Genomic DNA, 26,574 nt, shown 5'->3' with positions numbered 1-26,574 from the left:
TATTTTCAAAAAGTAACAAAAACTTTACTCTGCACCTGTATACATTCTAGTGCTTAGTGGTTATGTATTTAATCTCTATTTCACAATACAAAATAATTAGATAAAGCTTCTTTTATTAGTAAACAGCTCATTTAGATCCCTCCTAGTTAATTAGAGAAAAACGAGAAGCTAACCATGCTGATTTATGCTGTCCTCTGCAACAGTCATTTATTTCCCGGACCATCCGTCTTGCAATTAGTAATTTGGTTGGTCCTTTTAAGCAGCCAGGAATAATGTGTTTTATTTCCTTCTCCTTTCTTTTCTATAACTGAGAAATTCTAATTTTCATTAAGATCAATAATGTTTTTTATTTAATTAGTGTGCTATCATATAAATTTTACTAAGTGCTTGCTTTTATGCTGATTCCTAAGAAAATAAAAGATAAATAGACAGCTGCAAATTATATGCATGTGTCCCAGGACCAATGCTCTTCCTTGGAAAGGTGAAGTTTATTTTATGTTCTAACAAGTCAAGGGAAGTTCCTACTGAGAAAGACTGGTGGAAAAGTTTATTATTCAAGTGGGACGGCTCAGCAGATAAAGGGGCTTGCCACACAAGCCTGAAGACCTGAGTCCAGTCCCAGAATCCACAAAGGAAAGTGGGGATGACTCCCAAAACATGTCCTCTAACTACACACACCATAGCATGTGCCCTTACTCGCACATCACACACGCACACACTCACACAAATGGTACATGTTTCACTTAAAATGTACATCAAGACTTTTAAATATTTACTATTCTCCCTAGTGAAATTTGTAATTTAATTTTGGAGGACACTGCCATGCATGTAATAACTATAGAACAATAGTACTGTGTAGTTTTAACCACTACGACTGAAGATCAAATAGTTAGACAACATTGGGTTTAACCTCTGCTCTTACACTGTCTTCGTTGAATAGTTAAGGCTCTTCCCTTTCATTAACCATAACATAAAAAAAAAATCAGTAACCGTGCCTTTTTACTTGTGAAGGAGAATCCTTGCCCTCTCCCACTGCACCTTGCTCACTGTGCACCTATGGCTTCCCCCCTGTCTCCTGTGATCTATGTCGGTAGACTCACTCAATTGTCTCCCACTCTTCTCCCCATTCCCCTCCTATGATGCATCTGACTGTTGAAAGTGTTTTCCTACTGATTTGTTTTATAGTAAGTTCTCTCTTTAAGATCGGGTATTTGAAAGGAAGGCATACTTCCTTTAGACTCAAAGTTCATCATGAACAACTTGAGCAACGTTGGGGATCAATGTGAGCGTTTGGCAGCCCTCATCTATAGAGTAAAGCAAGGATGAATTCTTCTCAGACCACTCATGCTGAGACATGAGATGTGCGTGTAAGAGCATTAGGCCTCTAAGTGTTAACCTTCATTAAATTTCCCCGAACTATTGTTTCCATTTTTAATGTGTCCATCAATGAAGCCTATCTATGTGTGGCTATTTATACGGACTATAAGTCCTCTATGACAGGCTAATGACAAAAAATTATTCTTCATCAAATGATACTGGACATAGTACAAGGCCTTGCACACAGTAGGTACCAAATAAATATTTATTAATAAATACTAATAGATAAACATGGTTACTAATAAAGAAAAATAATATCAAGTAAATACCCAATCTATTATTCTGCTTTTAGACATAGTGACAATATACATAACCTAGCAATTATTGATGATTAACAGATTCATGCTTACACACCACTAGTATATGTAGTTTTAAAGTTTTTAAAGTTTTCAGATATGTAAAATTAATATACAGAAATATGTGTAACATAATAGGAGTTTTATGAATTATCTGACTATCACTCTGAAAAGCTTTTGAGTAAAACATCATGTCCACACCAGAATCAAGAATGCTTCAACACTTGAAAATTTCACAATTATTGTCAAAACTATGAAATTACTATTTAACTAATTAATAAGTGTTATTCAGACCTTTAATGTTTTGTGTAAATTTATGTATCATGTATGTTTAAGTAGATTCTTAGTTAAAATTAATAGTCATTTTATTTTCATGTGATCACTTAAAATAGCCTATCTCATCTTATAAAACATAAAAGCCAGTTTAAAATATAATGCATTTTTGTATTAGTTTTGAGACATAAAATTTCCCATAGCAATATTTCTGTTTTAAAGAAAAATATTCTTATTTATGTATGCTTTGATTTTATTATTCTCAAAGAACCTCACCATAGTCAGGAAATACAGCACAGACCCGTACCCCAGCACCTCAGAGGTAGAGGCAATAGCATCAAGAGATCAAGGCCCCCCTCAGTCACCCAGTGAGTTCAAGGCAAGCTAGGGTTTCTAAAATATTATTTCAAAAAAAAATCAAAGGAACAAAGAAAAATTTTAAAAAAATAAGTTCATTATGTGGGTAACTAGGAATATGAAGGCAAAAGATACAAAATATTAATACGTCATAACTGGGATAGTGGGTTTCCTGTTATGTTTAACACTTCATATATCACATATTCAGCAGCTCATATGTCAGTCTAGTAAAATAAGAATGGGGCATTTATTATAATTAGGATTAAACTGAGAAATACCCTACGTTAGTGTTGTTATGAAGGAACATAGGCTATTTTCTGGGAACCGATTCAGAGGGTTGCACTAAGGTATCCTGTTGTCTGAATCCTGCTCTATATCCAAAAGAATAAGCAGTATTATAAACACATGTCATTCTAAAATATACAAATAGCAGGCAAATATGCTATACTCGTGTATGTTTCCCTGAATGACTTCTACATTTAAACTTTTAGCCCAGAAATTATAAATTAACACCAGGAGCTAAAGTACAGACATTCTCATTCTTATGTCTAAGTTATAACAACGCTTGGGCAACAACTTTCCCTTGGAAACTTCAATCAAACGTAAGCACAAAGTGTTCTTGTCTGATTTCGCCATGCCTTGTGAGCAAGTTAAATAAGAAGTCAATAGAAGCTAGCATGTGTAGGAGAGGGCATTCGAAGGGACTATTCCAGCTAAGGTGACACCAGCGTTATTACATCAGCCAGAAGCTTATGGCTGCAGGGAAATGGCCTACTTTGCTGAGCTTAATTTAGCACTTGAATGCCCAAGCAGAACTCACTAGGCTCGCCCAGGATTGTCTCCCTAAGCAATAGGTGTGCCTGTGATTTTTCAGCACCTACCAGGGGGCACACTTTATCACGAAACACAGTCAAGTGCAGGTGAAAACTGAACCCTTGAAAATTGCGCTTTCCAGTTCTTTAGTACATTGACCACAGAAGTAAGGGGCGATGAAAGGGGAAGAGAGTATTAATATTATCAGAATTGGCATAGCATAAAAATCACAGAAGCCCATAGAATATTGAATAAAAATAACTTCTGCATTTTCCAGGAACCAATAGCAAATGTCTGTCAATCATTCATGTAGAAATAAATCCAAATCTTAGCTTCTAAAGTTTACGTGATCTAAAACATATCTCACTGTTTCTGCACACTGCTTTTGAACATCTAAAAATGGTGGGAAACAAATCCCTTCAACAGTTATCTCTTACATGACTTATGGAAATGGTATCGTTGAATATAAAAGTCAGAGGGCAAAGTGGAGCATTCCAGGAAAACTGCAGTGGCCATAGTGGTGGGCCGCCTTCCATCTGGTAACGTAACATGGACAGGTTTTCTCTCTTTAAAACGTTCACTTGAAGAAAACTGCAAAGCTTAATGCAGCTTTGGTATAGCCAGTTATTTTTCTAAAAATGCAGTATTTTCTAACGTAGGTGGGTGTAATAACATCCTTGAAATGGTTATATTAGAAATAGCTATTGAATCCAAAAGAATAATGTTTGGAAACACACAATTTAGAGCAACAGACAGAGAATATGGAAAGGCTTCTATTTTTTCTGACCTGTACATATTCATTTAAATCATATGCTTACCTTTTTAGCTGAAAACTGGCCAATTCAAGTTGATGCTATAAGTAAAATGTCTGGGGCATAAGGTTCTAAAATAGTTCCTGCCCACACATAAGCCTTCTTTTATTTCCCTTTTTCTTTACTTATAGCAATGTCATTCCAGCTATGAAATCTCTGTGCCTATGTTTGTGTAGTCATCGGTAATACAATTAAAACATTTACCATAGGTGCTGGTGGATGGCCATAACTACTGTGCTTCTATTGGCAAAAATAACTCTGCTGGAGGTACTTATCACATGTAGTCTTAGTTCTTCTAGGTGGTACCTAGCATACCTGTTCATACCCATAAACAGATATGTGTCTGTGTATGTGTGCACATGGTTAATTCCACTCGAAATTCAAACAGTGCTAAGTACTCAAACTCCTTGAAAATAATCTATCAACATATCAATGATCTATTAATGTGCAGTTAATAGGTATATTTGGTAGTACTAGACCTCTAAATTCCAATGCATATTCATGTGTGCATGTGCATGTATGTGTGGGTGTGTGTGGGTGTGCGTGCATCCTGCATGACCTAATTCATATCACATTCTGTAAAGAGAAACCATACAAAGTCTATAAGAATAGTTCACATCAATGGTATTACACGGTGTCGATTAATGTTAGTATCCCATTTATCACTTTGATGAACTGCCTAGGATGGGCAACTTCCCTAGTACGTTCTTCAGCACAATAAATAATTAAAGACAAAACGAAAGTCAGTGAACACAAGTGGAAAAGGGAGATGTTTTGGCTGAAGCTGCCTAAATAATGGCAATCATATTAATTAGTAAATATGAATATTGCTTTTAGAGTGTCATATATCCCATTTCTGTGCTCATGGATTGGCAATTACAACAATGAAAACTGAACACTGGTAGGGTAAACACTCAGGGTTAAGACACTGAGGTCAAGGGTCAAGACACCACAAGAACACAGCCCACAGAATCAACTAACAAAAGCACACAAAGGTTCACAGAGGTTGAGGTGGCAATCACAGAGCCTATATGGGTCTGACCTATGACTTGTGTATGTATGTGATGGTTATGTAGCTTGACATTCCTGTGGGACCCCTAATAGTGGAAGCAGGGACTGTCTCGGACTCTTTTTGCCTGCTTTTGAGACCCTTTTTTCCTAGGGGGTTTCATCGTCCAGCCTTAATATGAGGAGATGTGCCTGTTTGCCTAGCTTTATTAAAACTTATTATGCCCTGTTTAGTTGATATCCTTGGAAGGCCTGCCATTTTCTGAAGGGAAAGAAGAAGTAATACTGGGGGAGAGGAGAGGTAGGGGAATGGAGGAACTGGGAGAGGAGAGGGGGATACTGAAGTTAGATAAGCCAGTACAAACAGCAGGGTTAAATCCTGGTCTTACTGCCAGTGGCTTTACAATCTGCCCCAGCCATACAACTGTCTGAGGGGCTACTCTGTCCTATGCCGATTCACTATCAGACCAGAGTTACTAAAAGAGATAGCAAAATATCATACATAAAAGTAAAGAATGATACCTGGTAAATACGTCAGCAAATTCCAAGTGTATCTCTTAAAAAGGAACCCTTAAATGCTTGTGTCTAAGGTTATTTACAGTTGTTATTTAAGGAGGAAAAGTAAAGCCCTCTTTGGGTACTTGGCATGTGCCAGGAAACCTTGATTCTTTCATTATTGGAGCTTCACAATCAAAACTATTGCACATACATTAGCAGAAAGACTATGAATCTAGAGTTAGGAGTGAGCCCATAATTCCACAGGTGGTATATAGTATAATAAGCTAATCTATATGGCCACTCAGCCTGGATATCTTTGATACAGAAGGAAAAAGCAAGGTGAAACAACCCATGTCAAGCCTTCCATACTTATCCCGTTCTCCCAAGTGAGAGACCCTTGCTGTCTATTTCCTCAAAAAACTATGTGAAAATTGCGAAAGGATTTGTGCACGTGACACCAGAGATATGCAGAGGCAGGAAAATTTTGGAGTCCTCTCAACATACATCAAATAAATAAATACCTCCTGGGCCCACATGCCAAAGTCAGATTTCCAACGTAGGAACAGTTAAGATTAAAAAACAAAACAAAAGTAAAGCACCAATAAATGTAAAAAGAACAACAACTGGTCTTTTCAACACTTATCCAAACTGGCAACATATAAGTCCACTCCTTGATGTCAACTGATGAAAAGGTGATTCTATTATTTTGGGAATGATGCATAATTTGAACACTAAGCATTTCCGGACATTTAAAAACATCTGAGGAAATCAAAGACCTCATATGGTAAAAGTGATTGAAACTGGGCTAGAAAACTTGAGTCTAAAATACTTAGAATCAGTCAACTTTGATATCCTTTAGACTTCAGACCCTTATATTCCATAGAAGGAATGAAGCCGCTAGCCACAGTGGTCATCCATTCTGATTTTTTATGTAACATAGCAACCGCCACAGTGCTATGTGTTAAATTAATGGAACCCAAAAAGAAAGAGAACAGTACAGACAGCATCTCTCAGATAATTAACGCAGAATTTGTTTACTGCTTTTGAGTCTCAATACAGGTCTTTAGATCTTAAGCTATAATAGGCATCAAAACATATTTACACGGTGATAATGTTTTAGAACTCTAAAATTGTTTTAAAACCCCTATGGTAGCTTTGTGCAGACCATTATGAACAAAGGAAAGAACGCTTAATTATGAATGTGTTTATATCAGAAAATGGAAACTAAAATTGTCGAATTGTCAGCAAGTGCATGCAACAGAAGTTGAAGCCGAGATGGTATAAGTCGCCTACAGCTGTGAATTAGTCATTCTCCTTTACCTGTTTTCTACCCATAAACACCTATTTCTGCCTCATTGAACTCTTAACCTGATTTCTGGTTGTAACAAAAACTATTCAATTAAAACATTAAATTTGCTCCCAAATCAGAACATACGTCAAATGCACACTTCAAATCACAATGATATCTGGGCTCTCCATGCAGGGTTTGTTTGGCATACTGTGAGTTTCTAGCGCCCCCGTGTGGTTTCCCCAGAGTGTTTGAATAGGCTTTTGAAATCTGTTGCCTAAAACTGGACAGTGGTATAATTCAACATGGAAGTTCTGCTAGCATCATAAACCAAGAAAAGAAACTCTAAGTCAGCAAAATCCTTAGACAAATGTATAGGCTCCATTCTGTCTTATTTGCTGACTACTGTATAGTTTCCCTTCTGTCTTATTATTTGCTGACTACTGTTCATTCAACATAAGCTCTTTAAAAATTGACTACGGGCAACGGTGGCCAGTCTCTCATCTTTGCTTGGCAAAGTCCCTGTGTACAAAGTCAAGGATTTAACATGGGTAATTATTACATCGAATTTTCAAAGACTAATCTTATTCCAAAGAAAAATCAGTTGTTTCTTTGCTTGCTGTCATGCACACACCTCAGTTAGGCAATGCAATAGCCCAATTATCGGTTGTCATCGCTAAACACATGAGCAGCCCACCTTCTGGATCTCCTCAACATTATCCATAATTAGTGTGCATCTCTCCAAGTCATTTGAAAAGAACTTACACTACGAAATCTTTCTTTCTCTAAGCACGTCCCTAGGCTTGGAGATGAGATTTCTCGCGAGCATCGGTGTGTTTCAGTGTATTAGAGAGAGAAGATAAAGATGACTTATATCTTAGTTTGGTAATAGATGCTCCTCTTTTGAAAGATGTATGTGTAAAACCTGTCTAACCCATAGGCAGACTTCAAATAAAAAAATAATAAAAGGATAAATTTTAATTACCTGACATGATCAGAATATTATTAACATGAAATGAAGTTTGTAAATAATTGGCGACAAAGAAATAAAAATTGTAAGCTAGTCAGAGGTAGAAAGGCTGTTGAGCGACACATGAATATGACTTATTTATATGCTGAACTGAAAGTCCCCATCTGAAAAATATCAGTTGAACGTGAGAGGAATACGTTCTCCATCGATATATAGTGATTTATAGATTAATATTTAAAGCAGAACTAAACTTCAAAACTGAAATGAAAGTGTACATAAAACTCAAATATTGTTTGCTGAATTTCTGATTAATAATATGTAAATTAATACATATTTATAAATGTACTCTAATTATTCTGAGCTCAAAAGACTTAGTTAAAAGTCATAATGCTTGATGTCAACAATAAAAGTATAAATAACTCAAAATACTAATAAATATATTTTAAAATGATATGAGAAACCACTAGTCATCTGTTGGCCATAGCTACCTTTTCCTAATGTTGGCACCATTTAACTCACTGAAGCAGACTTTAAGAGAACTGCTCAAAAGTTCACGAGAAATACGTAGAGTGGTTGAAAGCAACCCTCTTACCTGTTGAGTCCTTTCAGCGTCTTGTCCATGTTTAAAATGTCACGCATCTTATACAAGAACCACTTGTCGATAGATGTGAGCTTCACAATTTCATCGAGGGACATGTTGCTTTCCAGGGCCTGCGAGAAGAAGAGTAAACACATGCCTGGGCAACCATCTTCTAGATGGCTAAGTTAGTTGGAAACATAAGAGCCCTTCCTTTCCACATTAGTTAGAGAGCCTGTGGTCAAATCACCAACTGAGATATGAGACTGAATCATTGATGTTCCTTGAAATAAATTTAGGGTTCTGTTATCTGCACCCACAAATGGCATACAGAGGAAGCACTTTGAGCAGCCAAGAGAAGTGTGTGCTCAGAACAGTCTCAACAGGTCCTGTCTCCTCCTCTTTATTTGGCCAGGTCACTATTTCCTAAGCCGTCATTTGGAATTAAGAGGGATCTAGTGACACCATAGCTCCACTCTCTCAGCAGCTCCCACCGTTCTCTTAAGCTCTCTTTCACAACTTCTCAAGAATAAAACGCTAACTACTCCCTGAGCTTAACAGGTCGTATGACTCTCAAAACCAGCTCAAAATGTGCCCATTGCTATTATGTATGGTTATACAAGTATACATGTAATCAGTGAACAATAATAAACGTCTAATACCTATTTCCAAGCAGTTTTAGAATGACACTTTAGATTTTTAAGCTCAGAGGAGAAATGCTCTTAACTAGAAACTCTGCCGTTACATTTGAATCAGCGGAGTTTGGTTTCCACAAAGCGCTGCTGATTTGTACTGTCAGGAAGTCCATGACTGTCAGCTGTGAGCTACAGCAAGGTTCACAATTCACTTGACTAGACTATAATAACATTTAATGAAAACACTCCGAGTCCTGCTCATTTTCTAACTTTATTATTAGTAATTCACAAAATCCCAGGCACGCCGTAAGACCTACATTAACCATATTTCCTAAGAGCTGCCAGCCATTAACAAAATGAGGTGCACAGAAACTAAGTCACCCATACTTCCCACAGATAAATAAAAAGTACATCTGATGATGCGAGATTAGCAGAGGCCTAGAAGCTGGTGCCCATCTCCCTCTGAGGAAGGATAACCCCCAGTCAGACCCTGCCTCCATCATGAAGCTAGCCTGCTAGTCTTGAGCCTTCATCTGTCCACACGGCAACTCTGTCATCTTACCCCACTGTAATGAAATCTAGGAAGACCCCAAACACATCTGAGGTTGCACAAATGTTCTTCACATCAAAACTAATACCTTGCATTCTCCCCAAATCAAGAGGTGATGATCCAGTCATCCAGAAATAAGAGTGTTGCAAAGACCAGACCTCAGGGTACCTTGCCCTTTTCTGAGAATCACGAAGCAGGTGGAGATTTACGCCCGCCCTTCATTCTTTTCCCCTTCGGCCCTGCGCTGTCCTTACGTTCTTTGTCAAAATCACAAGCTCCTGGTCGCTGTGGATATGAGCAGTAGTGAAGGCCTCTAACAACAGAAATCAGTTCCTCGTCCCAGCACTCTGGCAGACAATAATTGCTATCGCCACGCCTGCACTTCTTGCTTATATACAGCATGCTCTGTGCAGGATGAACCTCCACACATTTGCCCTGTGCTCCTATCCTTTGTATGTCTGTTAGAGAAGAATGGGAGATTTCCCTGCGTTTTACAGCCTGGCTGGGAACTAGGAAATGCTGTCCTTTTTCATCTGCTTGAAGTGGCAGAAACATGATTACTAGACTCAAGGAAAAAAATCCATTTACCACTTTTCCCACAGGGGAGAAGATGATAGATAGATAGATAGATAGATAGATAGATAGATAGATAGATAGATAGATAGATAGATAAACAGACAGACAGATGGATGTATTGGTACACATCCAGACCCACACATTTGAATGTCATGGATTTTTAAATAAAAGGCTAAGAGAGAAACAATAAATAAAATAAAATGACCTCCCGAAAAATCTCAATTTGTTACTGTACCCCCAACACAACAGAAAAACATAATTTTTGACACCCAAATTAGAAAGTATTCATCAAAGATAATGGTCTCTCCCAGAAAATTTCAACAGGACTTTACTATCTTACATGTAGAAGCCATAAGAATGAGAATACTGTATATCAGATGCTATGAAAGAAATAGCCATGCTCTCCATCCGCTCTCTGCAGGACTGTCCCTAAATGCTGCTGAGCTGCAGTGATTTCACATCAAAGGCTGCATTTTTCTGTTTCTATGAAGGCATTACATAAGTCATATTCTTTCATAAAATTCATATTTTCACTAACTCATCCCACATGTACACAAACATAAAATGGCCAAGGGAGCTTTGTGAACCCAGTGTGGTTTGCCACTGTTGGAGGATTAATGCCTGTGCTTCCTTAAATGTCAAAAAGCCATTTAGGGATTTCTGACCAGACAGATTCCAGCTGCCCAAGTCACCTTTCATAAAATCAGATGAGCCGAAACTTCAAAACTCTAAGCACAGTAAATATGAATGGAGATTAAAATGGCACTTCATTTGCATGAAAAGGAACTGGGGGATGGAAGTGAGGAACGTGGGGCTTTCTGTTCTAAAAGATACACCACTAAGATAATGACAAGGAGGAGCCTACCATCTCAGTCTAGACAGCCTGGTGTTTAAACACGGAGAAGCAGGAGGGATTAGGATGTGCTGTATGATACCAATGTATGGATCTGCTCTCTAAATATAGTTGTATGCATTTCTAGGAGCATTGACAAAGGTTACAAGAAAGGACAAATCAGTGCTATAAAATCTTGAAGTACTGGTGCCGTGTATGCTGAAAGGAAGAGCCGTTTTCCTGGGTGGCTATCTTAAAAAGTACAATGTACCCTTGGGCCATTCGCTAAATTTTAAAAAATAAATAAATTTTATTACTCAATTAGAAGAATGTCTGATGAAATAAGAGTGTGTGAGAGAGAGATAAGACAGAGGTGTGTGTGTTTGTGTGTGAAAGAGAGAGAGAGAGAGAGAGAGAGAGAGAGAGAACATGCAGAGATGTGTGACGGGCACAGGCTTGCCAGGCTGACTAACTTTCGCGGCCCTTCATCCTGTGTTACCTTGGCAATGGCGTAGATGCGAGTGCTGGAGGGTTCAGACAGCTCTTTCCTGAGATCCAGGTTTGCTGGCCATTCCTTATTCATTGGGAGACGGGGAGTGAACCCATCCACAGACGGGTGGCACATCCTCAAAGCCTTCTGGAAACTTTCCTCAAAGGTGCGACCAATGGCCATGACCTGGAATACACATGAAGAAGCTTGTGTTGAAGGAACAAGCTCGCAAAATTAGGTGTGCAATATTTCCAAAGACCTGACAACTGCCAAAAGATTTGAAAGTATCAGTCGATTTTGAGATTTTGTTTATTTTCCCTTCCCTTTACTCCATGCTTTTTAATGTAATGAAGCCATAACATTTTATTAGGATTTTTAGCAGCAAGTGGCTATAGCTGTATCTCTGAGCCTGAGGAAGACATTGCCTGTACCTGTTCTGAAAGATAATAGTATTAAAAAGAGGAACAAATCCTAAAGCATAGGGACCCTCCCTTTAAAAGAGCACACATTATGCTAGTATCCTTTAGAATAATAGGAAGCAAATAAGGAGAAAAGAAGCATATTAACACAGATACCGACAATTTTAAGAGTATCAATAAGGATCCATTTTTCTATAGCTAAGTATTGATATTAGTAGACCCCTAAGAATCATAACAAAAACAGACAGTTGTGATTTTTGAATGTAGATAGAGGTTAAATTCCACCATGATAAATTCTATATGTCTGCTAGTCTTTATAGCTTATTGTATCCAACAACAACAAAAGAGATAATTTAGTCTGAACCAGTTAGTACTCAAAACTAAATTTAATCTGGCTTTGTACCTTACCCACTTATTGAAGGGGATGAACATTGTCTTTGAATCTTTCCATGGAACAGTAAATTACTGTGCGATTTTGGGCTCTAGTTTAAAATATCAAATACAGCCTTCTGTAAACTTTCATGATTCCCCATACAGACTCAAGATCACATTAATGACAGATTAGGAGATTGTTGTGACAACTGTGTAAAGGATATATATTCATATATCACTAATTCCCAGCAGAAAGCCTTTGTTACACTGGCCCAAGTGTAGTTAGAAATAAGGGGAGCTTTCAGAGAGCAGAGGGACACAAAGTAGCAGGACCTTTCAGTTCAGCGGGAGACTAATATGGCGCTGGGCTTGCTCAGTTTGGAGTTGTTGCCCTAGAAGGTTTGTGAGAGCTCATGGAGTCAGCTTGTCTCCTCTACAGTTGGGGAAATGGGAAGCATAGGAAAATGACAGCCACGGCTCACAAGAACAGACTAAAGTCAAGTAATCAACGTCAGACCAGTTGAGGCTTGGGAACACTGCACTATTTGTTGTGTGGTGTTTGTTTGTGTGTGAGATGTCCATGTGTAAAACTGTAGGTGTGAGGCATGCACTTACTGATCTGTGTGCTGTGGATGCCAGAACTTGACAATGGGATGACTCCTAAATGGTTTCTCCATATCAGTGATTGAGACAGGATCTCTTACTGAGCCTGGAGCTTGCTATTTAACTAAATTGGGTGGCCAGGCAGCCTCTGGCCAGGGGAAAGCCAACCTGCCTATCTCTACTCTTTCATCTTCTTCCCAAGCCTATCCCATCCAGCAATGGGATTACAGGTCTACACCATCGCACTTGGCGTTAGGTGGGTGCTGAGGCCTCAGATCAGGTCTTCATGCTGGTGTAACAATCACTTTGCACACTCACTCACTCTCTTCTCAGCCCTTATATGATCTTTTATACTGTTCTAGTTCTAGATTTGATGAAAAAACAAATTTCATCTAAGCTATATCTATGAGATTTATATCTGTGAGATGTATATATATATAATGCCCACATATATAGCCTTACCCTTGTATGCAACTCTAAGTCCATAAAAATATCGTGTAATAACTAACATACTAAATCTCAAAAGAAGCAATATTAAAACACTAAAAAGGAAATGAAATGTCTACATGTTCTCCAGTCAAGAACCCAGTATCCGGATGCTCAACCTTTTGAGTTTCATTGGTATTAAGGAGTTGACAAGATTACAGAAACCAAATAGAAGGTGAATGGAGTGCTAAATCCAGGACTCACCTCGCCTACACTTTTCATTGAGCTTCCAATCCGGCTGGATGTTCCATGAAAACGGTCAAGATCCCAGCGAGGAATCTTGGTCACCATGTAATCCAGGCTAGGTTCAAAGCAGGCTGACGTCTTCCCAGATACAACATTCTTGATTTCTGGAAGTGGGATTCCTAGAGCAATCTTTGCCGCGATGAACGCCAGTGGGTAGCTGTAATGCAGGAGGTAAAGGAATTCTACCTTCACTTTCTTTTTTTTATAATTTGAGCAATAAATACTAAAAAAAAACAGCTCCAAACATGAACAAATTATTCTTTAAAATAATTGGTTGACTTCAAGGATAAGACACACCTGATTTCTGCTATGTATGAATATTTACTAGCCACTTACAAAATAAAGTGGTGCATGATAAAGCATACAGCCATTGAGAATTCACTGGTAAGCCCTGTTAGTATTGCTACAGCCTCCAACTTTCATCCCTTCAACACAAAATCGAAAGGCTTCTTGATAAACAAGATTTTCCCTCCACTACCAGAATTTAATGTCCACTCAGATTAGAATCTGCAAAATAGTCTCTGAGAAAACATGCACCACTACGTGTATCTAAGGAGACATTTGGGGCTACTGTGTACTGCAAACGGCCTGGAAATTTGGACTAGCAAGTTTGAATCCTGGTTCTATCTCCAAATATTTAAACTTTGGGCTCTTGTAAAAGTTAACCCTCTGGAAACTTGGATATCCTCTAGAATGTCAGTTCAGATCATTTTACTTGATAAAATAGCTCCTAGAACTATAGCATTAGATATGAGTTATTCAGTACAAGTTCCCATCTAGTAGACAAGGAAACTGAAGGCGGTAAGCGCTATGTGCAGCTCACATCAGTTGATGAACCAAGCAAGAAATCAGGTCTTCTGATCCATAAGCAGAGCGCCACAACCTTGACCACTGTGTAGCTACATAAACATACTAAAGAAGCAAATATTTTCTTCATTTAGATGTCATAAAACTTAAATGCCAGTTGCTAAAATGAACAATAGAAACAAAGGGCTTTATTTACTTTCCTTTCAATTATGTTTGCTAGCAGCTGTTAAATGGACATTGAACTTACTTATTGTAACATTTATCCGTGCAAAGATCCTACATTGCTTATTCTTGTGGAATTGTTTTTAATTGTTGATTATAAGCTAATGGGTAATTTTGTATGTTTTATTGTGTATATTTCTAGAACCAAATTGATCTATACTGAAGTGTTGAGTTGAATAAAGTATATTTTATTAACCACTCATATAGGCAGTTGAAAACTAAAATTAAATATCAGTCTTCACTTTTCCACGACATCTGAAAAGTGTGATTAAAAAGCATATTTTTCACAACCTGTTTCGATCATCCAGATCTTGATTGGTTTATGATTAGCCAGCAAAGACAGCTAGCAATATTATTGGTCTCAATCTGGCAGGAAGCTCATTACTAACCATGTCTTTGGGGTTCTCTAAATGTCCTGGAGCTAGCACGCAAGAAGTTAGGGTAGATTTTACAAATACAAATTGTCTTCCCCTAGCAGCCAATTTCCCATTTCTACCTGCAGAGAAATTGCAAACCTATGGTCAATCATTCTGGTCTTACCCAGTGGCCTTGGAGGCCAGGGCAGAGCTCCGGGACAGCCTGGCATTCACTTCAATGATGCAGTACTCCATTGAGGTAGGATGAAGAGCGAACTGAATGTTGCATTCACCCACAATACCCAAGTGGCGAACAACATTGACTGATGTGCGTCTCAACATCTGGAACTCTGCATTGGAGAGTGTCTGAGCGGGGGCCACAACAACTGAATCACCTGTTAACACAAGCAGCACCCATTAGTTGGTGGCATATTTTAACAGCTGACTTGACTGCCTTAATCCCCTAAAAAGATACAAGGGCATAGAATAGGATGACGATTTGAAGAAAGGTTTAAAACTAATATTCATATGTATTTGAGTGAGACATCAGGTATTCCCTTTAATTCTTGTTTGCCCATGTGATTGGCCCTTACTTATAAAAACAACTCCTCCCCAACTTCAGCCACACTCATCTAACTGGTAAAGTTAATTATCAGCTTACTAGATTTCCATCAGCCCCTTCAGCTGCTCTTCCTTCATCTCAAATTGCCTCTCAAGTTTTTCCTTCCACAGAATATTCTCTCCTTGTGTCTAGATTGGTTCAACTCTCTCCTTTCTGCCTTCCCATTTCTGCCTTCTCATGCTTCTCTAACATGAGGCCTTTGAATATTTAATTCCAGAATCCTTATTCTCCTCCCTTCTGCATGCAGACATGTTCAGTGACCCTCTTCTCAAGAAACCAGTTCCCAACTTTGTCAGACATACAAAACTTTCCTCACTAAACATCTCAAAATTCTGTCAAGTTTCTTATCCTCCTTATCATATACTTCCATTCCGTATAGGTTCCATAACTAATTTTTCTTCTTGAACTTATAAAAACCCAAATCAAATTAAATCTCTATTCTTGAGCTAGCATAGGAATTAATACTATCACAAAGAAAGCTCTTTTGTAAAATATGTTCTTGCATTGACCTACTTGATATTACTCCACCTAATTTCCTCCTATTTATCTCCTTTGCTTCACTCGTTCTCTTTGACCTGACCTAGAATTGAATTGTTTTTCATTGTATCAAAAACTGATCCCCTTCTCACCTTTCTTTGACTATATCCCTAAAAGGGTATGTGTGTCTCTAGTTTCAGTCATTTCTTCTACACTAAATGATTTCCAATGACTTTTTGTCAACATTTTAATTTCTGTATTCTCCTGCATCCTGTTCTAGAGTCCCAAGACCCTTCTCTGAGGTGCCTGCCACATCTTTAATGTAGCATTTCTGAAACGTAAGCCATGATGTTTGTCCTCTACAGCCACTTAGTTTAACCTGCTAAAAATCTGTTTTAGTCACTGTTGAGACTATTTTCTCAATTCCTTGGTGACTAACACATTAGTGTGTTTTAAGGTTTTGCAGGCCCCATCTTTATTTCCAAACACTGTCATAGCTTTTACTCAAATTAATTATTTATCTGACTTCCCTCAGTTGATCTCAAGATAATATCTACCATACCAAAGAGGGATTCTGTGAATTCCAAACTAAATATGAGACTATTTTCAATGCTATAAAATACTATGTATCCGTGTTAAGTGTTATCATTAGTCTGTCAGCTAAGAGTGGTAAAGTATCTAATACAGGTTGCTATGGTGATCAGAGTCTGGAGCCAAAGGCATGACAATTCCTGTAGATTCTTTGCCTACCTGTGTGAACACCCATGGCATCAACATTCTCCATGTTACAGACGGTAACACAGTTATCATCCGCATCTCGGACAACTTCGTATTCTATTTCCTTCCAACCTGTCACTGACCTCTCCACCAGAATCTGGTTGGTCATAGCAAACGCCTGGAAATTGATGACACAGATAGCAAAGATTTAAGGAAAGACACTGGTTTAAACAAGGCCATGAAGGGAAGTGCTCTGACCCAAATCTTGGTCAGCACTAAAGTCTTAAACCCCATCTCCATTCTCCCCCACCTTCCAGAAGGCATAGGGTGTCAGAAAAATCAGTGAAACCAGGAATAGTATCCTGCAGTGAATATGCTTGATTTGGGTTATTGAGGCTTGCCATTCAAAGTGCTGATATGACATTAAATCAAACTAATTTAGGAAAAAGAGAAAATAATTGAGCAATCAGGCAGAGGGAAATGAAATTATTTCAGTAGCTAGGCTTCTGTGAAACCAGAAAATGTGATAAGTACAAATAAATTTGGAAAAATAAGTCTAAAGACGCTGGCTTTCTCTAAAATAACTGAGGGTGGTTTGTACAGTGACATACACAATCAGAGTTAGTTGGAGCTGATGAGGAAGAAAAGGGAGATGATGATGGCTGTAAACAGTGAGCCAAGATGGCATAGCGACTTGGGAATTAGAAGAATCATATGCAGCTATTATTATGGCTAATCACTGCCTAAGTGCTTAAATCCTCTGAGTCGTATATCATACATGGCTGATTAGACAGATATGAATTAGTGTAATTACCATTTCATATTTACTGCATACCCACAGTGCGGTAGAATGCTGAACTCAGAATACGAAAGAGGCCGTCTCTGACCTTGGACATGTGGTGACTGACCACTGAAAACAGGGATTTCCCTTTGTCACATAATGTATTTGATTTTTGGATATCAATAAAATGGAAAGAACTTTCATTTTATTTCAGATTATTAGTAGGCTGTATGATATAGTGACAACTCAATTTAAATTTTCCATAAGGTATCTCAGCCCAAAGTTTTTGCAACCTCAGTTGTCACTATGGACACATGCAGCTGAAAATGCAACTCTTTTGTCACCAACTCATCTGCCAGGATGAGGCTCCCAAAGCAGTTAGGACATTCTGGAGCTGCAGTTACCAAATGAGTGATAATGTCATTTGCCATTTGTGCTGTTTGCAAAAGAAAACCCTGAGACAGAGGGAAGAAATTGCATATTCTAGTAGACTATGATAGATATTTAGATACAAGGAAATCTCCTAGCCTTGATTTAAAGTTTTTCAAGTCTCCAATTTTACTCCAAAGTTAACTTAAGTACCTAATTGAAGTAGCATAGCATCTAGTAGCTCTAATTATAACCTCAAGTGGATAAAGGGATAGGTTAAGATGTAAGGATATGACTAGCTAATCTCAAGGGGGAAAAGTAAAGGTTTTCAACTAGGAAAAGTATTCATCAACCATTGATTATTGTAACAGAATAGCAATAATTGAAAAATATTTCATTCCAAAGCTGTCTTCAGATTGTAAATGTTCTATATAAAAATAATTCCAGAATGCTTCATTTTTTGGATAAAATATATTTAACACAGGAGAAATATATGCTTGCTGTTACTAAGTATATTGCTAAATTAAGAATACTCATAACATGTATCATGCTATAGTAAGTATATTTTATAACTACATAAACATAGTTTTTACCTTAAATAAATAACTCCAAAGTCCAGACTGGGACTTATTTAATACTGAGAAAAGAAACCATTCCTATTAAATGTGTTGCCTTTTGTATGTATAATTTAGGTAATTTTAAAAAACTAAATATACGTTGTTAGCTTGTAAGCCTGTCACTACAAGTATTTGAGAGTATTTAATTGTATTTATCTGCTTTCAAATTTCAATACCAATAACTAAAAATTCTTACTTTGTTTTAGTTCAAAAATAAAAAATAAAATTGCGTGGTACTGAGAGCCCTTTCAATGGCTACACAGTAATTTCGTCAAATCATCCCCACACTGCACAGATGTCCTTGCTACAACGGCATTTCCTCACTCAGAGTCATTGCTGAGTGCCCAGTGTTACCAGGTATGGCTCTCTAGTAGCAGAAAATTAACAAACATCTCCGGAGCAAGGCTCTGTGTGTTTACCTCTGTTTCATATAGAACACCTTTTTTTAGCCAAAATAGTTTCAATAAATCTCTCAAAATGCACTTAGTGATGCATCAATTTGCTTTTGCTAGAAAGCAAATGATAAGTATTCCAGTCTCACCCTCTGTTTGTGGACAGTAGTTGGCAGTTTTCATTCGCTTTATTAAATGTAGAGACTGATACCATTGGTGGTTTGACATCTGCACTTTGGGGAGAGATTGTGTCCTTATCAGGTTTTCTCAAAAGTGGTGTGAAAAACGAGGCATTTTATTCTGCTCTTCTCTTAACCAGTGAAACCAGCGATCTGAATGTTTTAGCGTAGACAGTGAAACAGAGGAAGATAAAGGTGGATTAATGTTCCTCAGTGAATTCAGTAGCATAATGAAAATGGACAGATAGGTAGAGAGGGTTATGCTGTGTTCTAGTGTGAGCATCTGTGCTTGATTCCCTCAATAGCAGGGCCAGTTGGCCCTTGACTATGATGGCGACAGGGGAAAGGTCACAACTTTCTCTACGCGAATAGGTTCATCAAATCAGCTTCTCTGATTGATAGGAATATTGCTCGGGAAAATACTTACCTTTGTGCCAAGGTCCACTAAGGTCTCCTTATTGGGGCAAATGCCAGAGCCTAAGCCACCCAGTGCATACGCAGACCGGATCATTACAGGGTAACCAATGGTGTCTGCTGCCTTCAAGGCATCCTCCATCTGGGAACAAAGCAAGAATATTGAAACTGAAAGATTGACCCCTCCCTCCTTTTCACTCCCCCCCCACACACACACAGAAAGGGGGACATACAGGACCACACTATAAGAGCCTAGAAACACAGATTAATTAGCTGATTTGCAGAGGGGAACATGTTCTATTATCCCCTCATGTACTTCTGAAAAATAATGCTTCTGGAAAAAAGTTGTGTAAAATTCCAGTGGGTGTAATTTTTTCATTTTTTATCAGATAAATTTTAAGTTGTTTTCTAAACACTACACTGTGATCAAAGCAGAAATAATCATCATTTATTTTAGAATAAAAGATATATAAAAATAATGGTTTTACCTTCAGTTTGAAAGTCTATCATTTAAAGAAAAAAATGTTTATCTGTTCCTGAAGTTAACATGGTAATAAAACAACATGCCATTAGGAACACTAGGTAAAAAGAGGTATTTCATTTTTCAAATGTATTCTCAGAACAGTCTCTGCAGCTTGGAATTTCTTTTAACTTACCAAATACAACATATGGTGGCTATATTTTCTGTTGTGAAATATTATTACACCACCAATGGGAATGTAATTACACCTTTCCCATATGCCTGCTTCTTATCATGGAGAAGCAAGGACATAATTATATCTGGCAACAAAAAGTACTAATGTAAGGCTAGAGCTTCCCCAAGCATTCAGGAGAGCTCCCAGGAGATTCTTCTTGATTGACAGGTTTTGTACATGTGTACAGTAGCATTCTTTTCTGAGGCAGATACACCCGGTTTTAGTCATCCCAGAATTACTTGCCTCATCCCTAAGACTTTGCCTATTTCTACAATGGGTAGGTTGTGTTTAAAGCTTCCACTTTTCACCTCATCAAACAGATTTGTAAAATCAAAGATAAAGTCAGGGCAAAAAGAGACGAACAAATAGTCGAATGTTTCTTAGTGATTGGCAATATTCTAAAAATGGGAATAATGGAAAATGAGTATAGAAAATCAAACCCAGATCTATAACAAAAGTATATGCATCCAGGATGAATCTTAATGACTAAATTCATTTCATTCTTAAACATTTATTTCATTTCAAAAGCCCAATTTTCAGGGTATTAAGACTCACACTCAACATGTGTGACTTATTCCAGGAAGGAGAGATGGCAAAGGCAAAAATAAGTTTGCTATTAAAAGTCAGTATTGTTGTTGTTTTCGGGGCAAGAGATAATGGGTGCCTCAGCTTCAAACAAGGGAAATCACCCCTGGGTTTATAGTTTCCATTGCAAAGATTAAATATTAATATCTATTTCTAAAATTTTAGCACTGAGTGCTGACATTAATACACAATGTCTCCATGATACTAAAATATGTCTGAACATAACATATAGATTTTTATATATAATTATCAGAGATGATAAACCATTCTCCCTGCAGTCCAAGACAAATAACAACCCCATCTCCCAAGAACAAAGTTTCTTACTGATTCCACTGCGAAGCTGGGAGCGATCTTCTCATTGATCTCGTTCAGTTTGTCTGAGAAGAGCTGCCTGTCTTCTGTGGCCATAATGGACTCCACTGAAGTTCCTAGGACCTTCACCCCGTATTCCTTGAGCACACCCCTCTTGAATAGCTCCACTCCTACAAAAGAATCAAACATATGGTTTTTATCATCTTTAACCTTATGTCCTCTTAACAGACACTGAACATTGTTTAAAGAAAAACCCTAGGGCTAGAAAAATATCTCAGAAGTTAAAAGCATTGGCTTCTCTTGCAGAAGACCAGAATTCAACTCCCAGTGGCCACAAGATAGATAACAGTAACCAGCAACTGGAGTTCTAAAGGTTTCCGATACTGCCTTATGAACTCCTACAGTACCAGGCACACACGTGGTACATATACATGCATGCAGGCAAAATATCCCTACCTGTAAAATAAATACATCTAAAAACAATTTGAAAATAACTTTTAAAATGTATTCAAGGAGTCAGCACAGCCAATAACAGAGCAGTCAAGACAAGCCTACATTGCCATGTGAAAGGCAAATGCCCCAGCACTGACTTGCAAGCATGAATATGCTAATTCTCATTTTTCATTCATAATAGTTTGGAGCGTTTCATTGACAACAATGTCCTAAGATGGAGAAGGAAATCCACTAAATCCGTTTGGCCACTCCAGAACCTAAACGTGAAGAATTTTTTGTATCCCTACTATTTTGGGCCATAAACTAGTACAATTTATTACATGGCGTGGAAGACTTTCGTTTGCCATTTTCTTCTACATTAGGATAAATGCTTTATGAGCACAGAGAACACAACTATTCGATGGCTACAAGAAACATGTGTTTCACATTGGTGCACAGGTAAAATAACCTACACCTGAACGGAAAAGAACTCACCGCAGTTCAGAGCTGTCTGGCCACCCATGCCAAGAATTAGCCCATCAGGCCGCTCCGCTTTGATGACTTCTGTGACAAACTGTGGGGTGATGGGAAGAAAGTAGACCGCATCTGCCTGCTTCAATCCCACCTCGTTGGTCTGTACTGATGCAATGTTTGGGTTCATTAGGACAGTTTTGACATTTTCTTCCTGGAAAAAAAATGAACAAATTAAGTTTCTTAATTTAAGGTCTTCGGTGGATAATGGTTGCTACACTCCAATGAAGACTAGTTGGATAGCAAAGCTTTTAGATTATTCTCTGGGCTGGCTGCAGAAATCAAAAGAAAACAAGCATCTGGCCAAATGAAGAAAACATGCTGTAAAATAATGCTAATAAGAAAACCGGCTTCATCAAGATCATCACCATGAATCCTTTGCCTGGTATGTGGCAAATCAAACTGGAAATAATTTTCAGAGAGGCTGTCTAGAGGCTGTTTGCTAAACTTTAGGGTTCAATTGATATTAAAAGAATGAAATGCCCCCCAAAAAAACTTAAAATGAGTTTTAATGATATGTAATTAGAAACAACTTAAATATTTCATATTTATATGAATAAAATATATTTAATAGAGGCAAAATATATGTTTCCCTTTCTATGTCTTGTCTGAGAACAGCACTGGGTGCACCTTTAGAATGCAGTATCTTGTTCTTGCCAGAATCATTAAGATACACCTGTTGATACCCATTTTCTCTAGTTTTTAAACCTGCTTGTAATACTTTTAAGAAAGCATTATACTACATGTGTGTGTGTGTGTGTATATATATATATATATATATATATATACATACATATATATATGTACACATGTATGTGGTTGTGTGTGTGGGAGTGTGTGGGTGTGTGTAGAAAACAGAAATTACCATATGGCAATAAATTAAAATACAAACCTGCATCTATGTGCATACATGCGTGTGCGTGGTCATGTGCAAGAATATATGATTTGCAATATTAACTCATTCCTTACATCTGGAGAGACTTCTTCTAAAATGATCTTCACGTACTAAGAATAATGATTTTCCAAATCAAGATGAGAATGAACCTCAGTGAAATAAAGTATGAAATATGGCCAAATAGTCCATATTATTTAACAAACTATTGTGTAGATTTCAATTTCTTCTAAAAAAAATCAACAAAATATTCAGATGAAAGTCTAAAACTCATCCTTGAAAACCAAATTCTTCCTTTAAGGAAGCTCTGAATTAAAGATAAACACAGTTTATGCTATTTTAAATTGCATGTAGTTATATATTTGTTAATATATAAACTAATCCCAAAAGAGAGATGTCCATTTCTGGATTGAAGAAACCAAGATTCAATGAGGTTTTAAATGGGTTACTAAAGGACACATAGCTGACCCTAGACTCTTTCTAAACAAGACATTCAGATGCACTTTCTCTGTCTTCAGTGTGAGTTGTCAGTCAATATTTTAAGAAGCTATCCAGAATGAGAGTAATATTATTAACAATACATAAAGCTAAGCAAATATATTTTGGATATAAGTAATAATTAAAATAATTGAATCTAAATTGTAAATATACCATTAGCAAAGGTATGAAAAAAAGCTTACTCCTCAGGTACCAACAAACTTCAGAATATTGAACATGTTAAAATGTAGCAAATAAAACAACTTTTATGAATTTTACAGAAGTCATGCATACATGCTAATCATTTTTAAATTGATTAAAAATCCATGATGATTTTATTTAATTTTGCATGAATTTTTCCTTATTCTTTCCATAATATATGTATTACCACATCATTGTTTTAGTTTGAGTTTATATATAAATCTCATAATTAATCCTGCTATTTTCTAATTCCTAATCTTCAGCTGCAAGTTAACATAAAGCATGTTAAATTAAAACTTTGAAGAACTATATATCTTTACAAAGTTCCCAAAGACCATGAAAATGTCTACTACTTAATGGTATTCTAAATCCTAAATGTACTAACACTATGTTGTAACCAAGCTAAACCATTGAAAAGACAAGATCTTTTTGAGTAAATTGGGAGCATGGGGACCTAGGGAGAGGGTTGAGGGGGGAGGGGGGAGGGGAGAGGCAGGGAGAGGAGCAGAAAAAAATGTAGAGCTCAACAAAAATCAATTTAAAAAAAGAAAACCTTCTAATCAATAAGAAACTGAATCTTAATATAATGTAATGAATCAATATTTTTAAATATGTAAAAAATAATAATATATGCACAGTAAGGTCATCTGTGAATAAATAAGAAGAAACAAGATGAGAGGGAAGGAGAGAGGAGAGGAAAAGAGGGGAGGAGAGATGGGAAGAAGAATCAGGGATTGGGTTGTATTAAGGCTCTTTTCAACAGACATTTATCGGGATAATCTTGGGTCACAGGAAAACTTTAGCCAGCTGTTTTCCAATGTTTGCTTTCCCTCTGACATCTCTGTGCTTCTCAGTACTAGGCGGGTCTTTGGTGAATTGACTTTACACTGCAGTGCCTGAGGCAGGGTCACGGAGCCAGTGCTAACACTACCTCTGGATGCCCTGATAATCACCAACATGTGGAGCTTGTTGGAAAGAGGATTAAAGAGAGAGCAAGTTGTCTCAGCAGTGGAACATCTTAACCACACAAGATAACTTCTCTAAAGGTTGATTTGCTATAATTACAGTGGCAACCTGGATGAATCGAAAATACAAGTTTACATTTCCCAACTTAAGTATTATTAAATAATCTTTCCCACTTGAAAATATAGCTGTATCATCCAGTTTTGCAAGTCAGAAATAAAGGGATAGGATTCCCTACTGACTGGTGATAGATAATTTCTTATGCTTGAACAAATGTGTTGGTACCCTTGCTCACCCAGCTAGGAGTTCATTCCACTACAGAAATGCCTCAAGCATCTAGCACAGGGTGTGAAGTAGCCTAGAGCCCAGATTCCTTCTGATACATCAAACACAAGTATACTTACCAACTCCCTATAGAAACAAGATAAACGTTCAGGTTTTCAGTGTAAAAAGACAATAATGTAAATAAATTCCCCTGCTTCACTTGGCTGAGTGCACATTTGAAGAGTTTGGTGTTGACCAAACTCTTACTATAGAATTCTAATGATAGCTAAGGAAAATAACTATAGTGACTTTGAAAAGAAACCTCATAAATCTCAACTACAAACGACTAATTGGACTCATTAAGGAGCGTGTACCAAGCCTGGGAAAGCTCGTGCTCTCTCACCTTCATGGCTTTTACAGCCTGAGATCCTGAGTAATCAAATTCTCCGGCCTGACCAATGGACAGACCTCCCGATCCTAGGATGAGGACTTTGGAAACCTACAAACAATAAGAAAGAGACATTACTGTCATTTCCAAGGAATGAAAATAAGGCATCCGCCAGAGAAGAGTAGTCAAGCTCTGTTGCCTGAGTTTATACAGTCATTTCCAGACACAAAGATTAACAACTGAAATATAATCTAATTTCACTGCCCTTTCCAAAGTTCCTGAGCAATTTCTTGACTTAAGCAAAAAAATTGAAAGAAGCTGATATTTGGTTTAAGAATATGCAAAAACCAAGTGCATTTACTCTACAGAAAATATTTGCATGTAAATGTACCTGCATCTATCTCTACACATATTTTCAAAGTACAATGCATTCTTCTAAAATTTATATAATGCAAAAGAACTAGAGATGATCTTTATCATATAATATAAAATCTTAAATATATAATGACTTAGGTCTTATACATATTAATTTTAATGCACTTGCCTTTAGAGGTAAATAATGAAATTTTGTTTACTACACTAAATGATGATTCATCTCATTTTTTAGGAAATGAATTCTATCAGCTTCAATGATTCAGTAAATAGTAAATATCTCGGGGTTACAAAAGACTATGGTTTGGGACGGGTAACGGAAAAATACCAAATTATAAATCAAAAGTAATACTATTTCTTATTAAGCTTTTATAATAAGTAGTCTAGTAGAAAGAAATTTTATAAGACAGTATTGTAGGTGAAAATTTCTTATTCTGTGCCATTTGACCAAGTGTATCTCTGTGAAGTAATTACCATCTGTTGCACAAGAGGTTCTCCTGATGAGGCCTAAAAAATGCACTAATGTATGGCTATAAAAGTAAATCACTAGGAAAATGTATAATACTATGTCCATTTAGCAGGATAATAAAAGTAGGACCTCCCCTAGGCCCTGTCATTTGTCTAGACAGAGGTTCTATGCAGAGAGTGGGAGACTGGAAACATTCAGCCCTAAATGAAAGATATATAGATAGATAGATAGATAGATAGATAGATAGATAGATAGATAGATAGATAGATAGATAGATAGATATAGATATATATATGAATAAAACATATGTACATATATTTACATATACATGTATGTGTGTATATATATCCAGCACATTCCTCCCACGGTTCTGAGATCATTATGAAGAGGGGCAGAAAGACTGTAGAAGCCAGAGGGACTGAGTGACTGTAATGAACAGTGCTTCATAAACACATTAGGGAAATTGCATATATGAACACATGATGTTGGGGACAATATACAGAAAACCTGTCTAAGCTCAGGAGACACAAAAGTTCAGAACAGAGGGAGGAAGTGGATAGAG

General features: G+C 37.3%; 1 protein-coding gene across 1 annotated transcript in view; it reads right to left on the bottom strand.

Annotated features, from left to right (window-relative positions):
- Cps1 (carbamoyl-phosphate synthase 1) overlaps positions 1 to 26,574 on the bottom strand; it is a 109,494-nt gene that overhangs the window by 45,486 nt on the left and 37,434 nt on the right. Inside the window, exons 13-21 of the mRNA XM_075951710.1 lie at positions 25,187 to 25,282; positions 21,951 to 22,140; positions 21,036 to 21,193; positions 19,445 to 19,573; positions 16,713 to 16,857; positions 15,048 to 15,258; positions 13,437 to 13,635; positions 11,362 to 11,538; positions 8,285 to 8,403 (exon numbers count right to left, since the gene is read on the bottom strand). Of these exons, the coding sequence (XP_075807825.1) occupies positions 8,285 to 8,403; positions 11,362 to 11,538; positions 13,437 to 13,635; positions 15,048 to 15,258; positions 16,713 to 16,857; positions 19,445 to 19,573; positions 21,036 to 21,193; positions 21,951 to 22,140; positions 25,187 to 25,282 (1,424 nt within the window). The remainder of the gene's footprint in view (positions 1 to 8,284; positions 8,404 to 11,361; positions 11,539 to 13,436; positions 13,636 to 15,047; positions 15,259 to 16,712; positions 16,858 to 19,444; positions 19,574 to 21,035; positions 21,194 to 21,950; positions 22,141 to 25,186; positions 25,283 to 26,574) is intronic.

The sequence above is a fragment of the Microtus pennsylvanicus genome, chromosome 17 (assembly GCF_037038515.1).
Source record: "Microtus pennsylvanicus isolate mMicPen1 chromosome 17, mMicPen1.hap1, whole genome shotgun sequence".
Classification (NCBI taxonomy): Eukaryota; Metazoa; Chordata; class Mammalia; order Rodentia; family Cricetidae; genus Microtus; species Microtus pennsylvanicus.
Note: the sequence above shows the minus strand (reverse complement) of the source record. Positions and strands in the feature narration are given on the sequence as shown.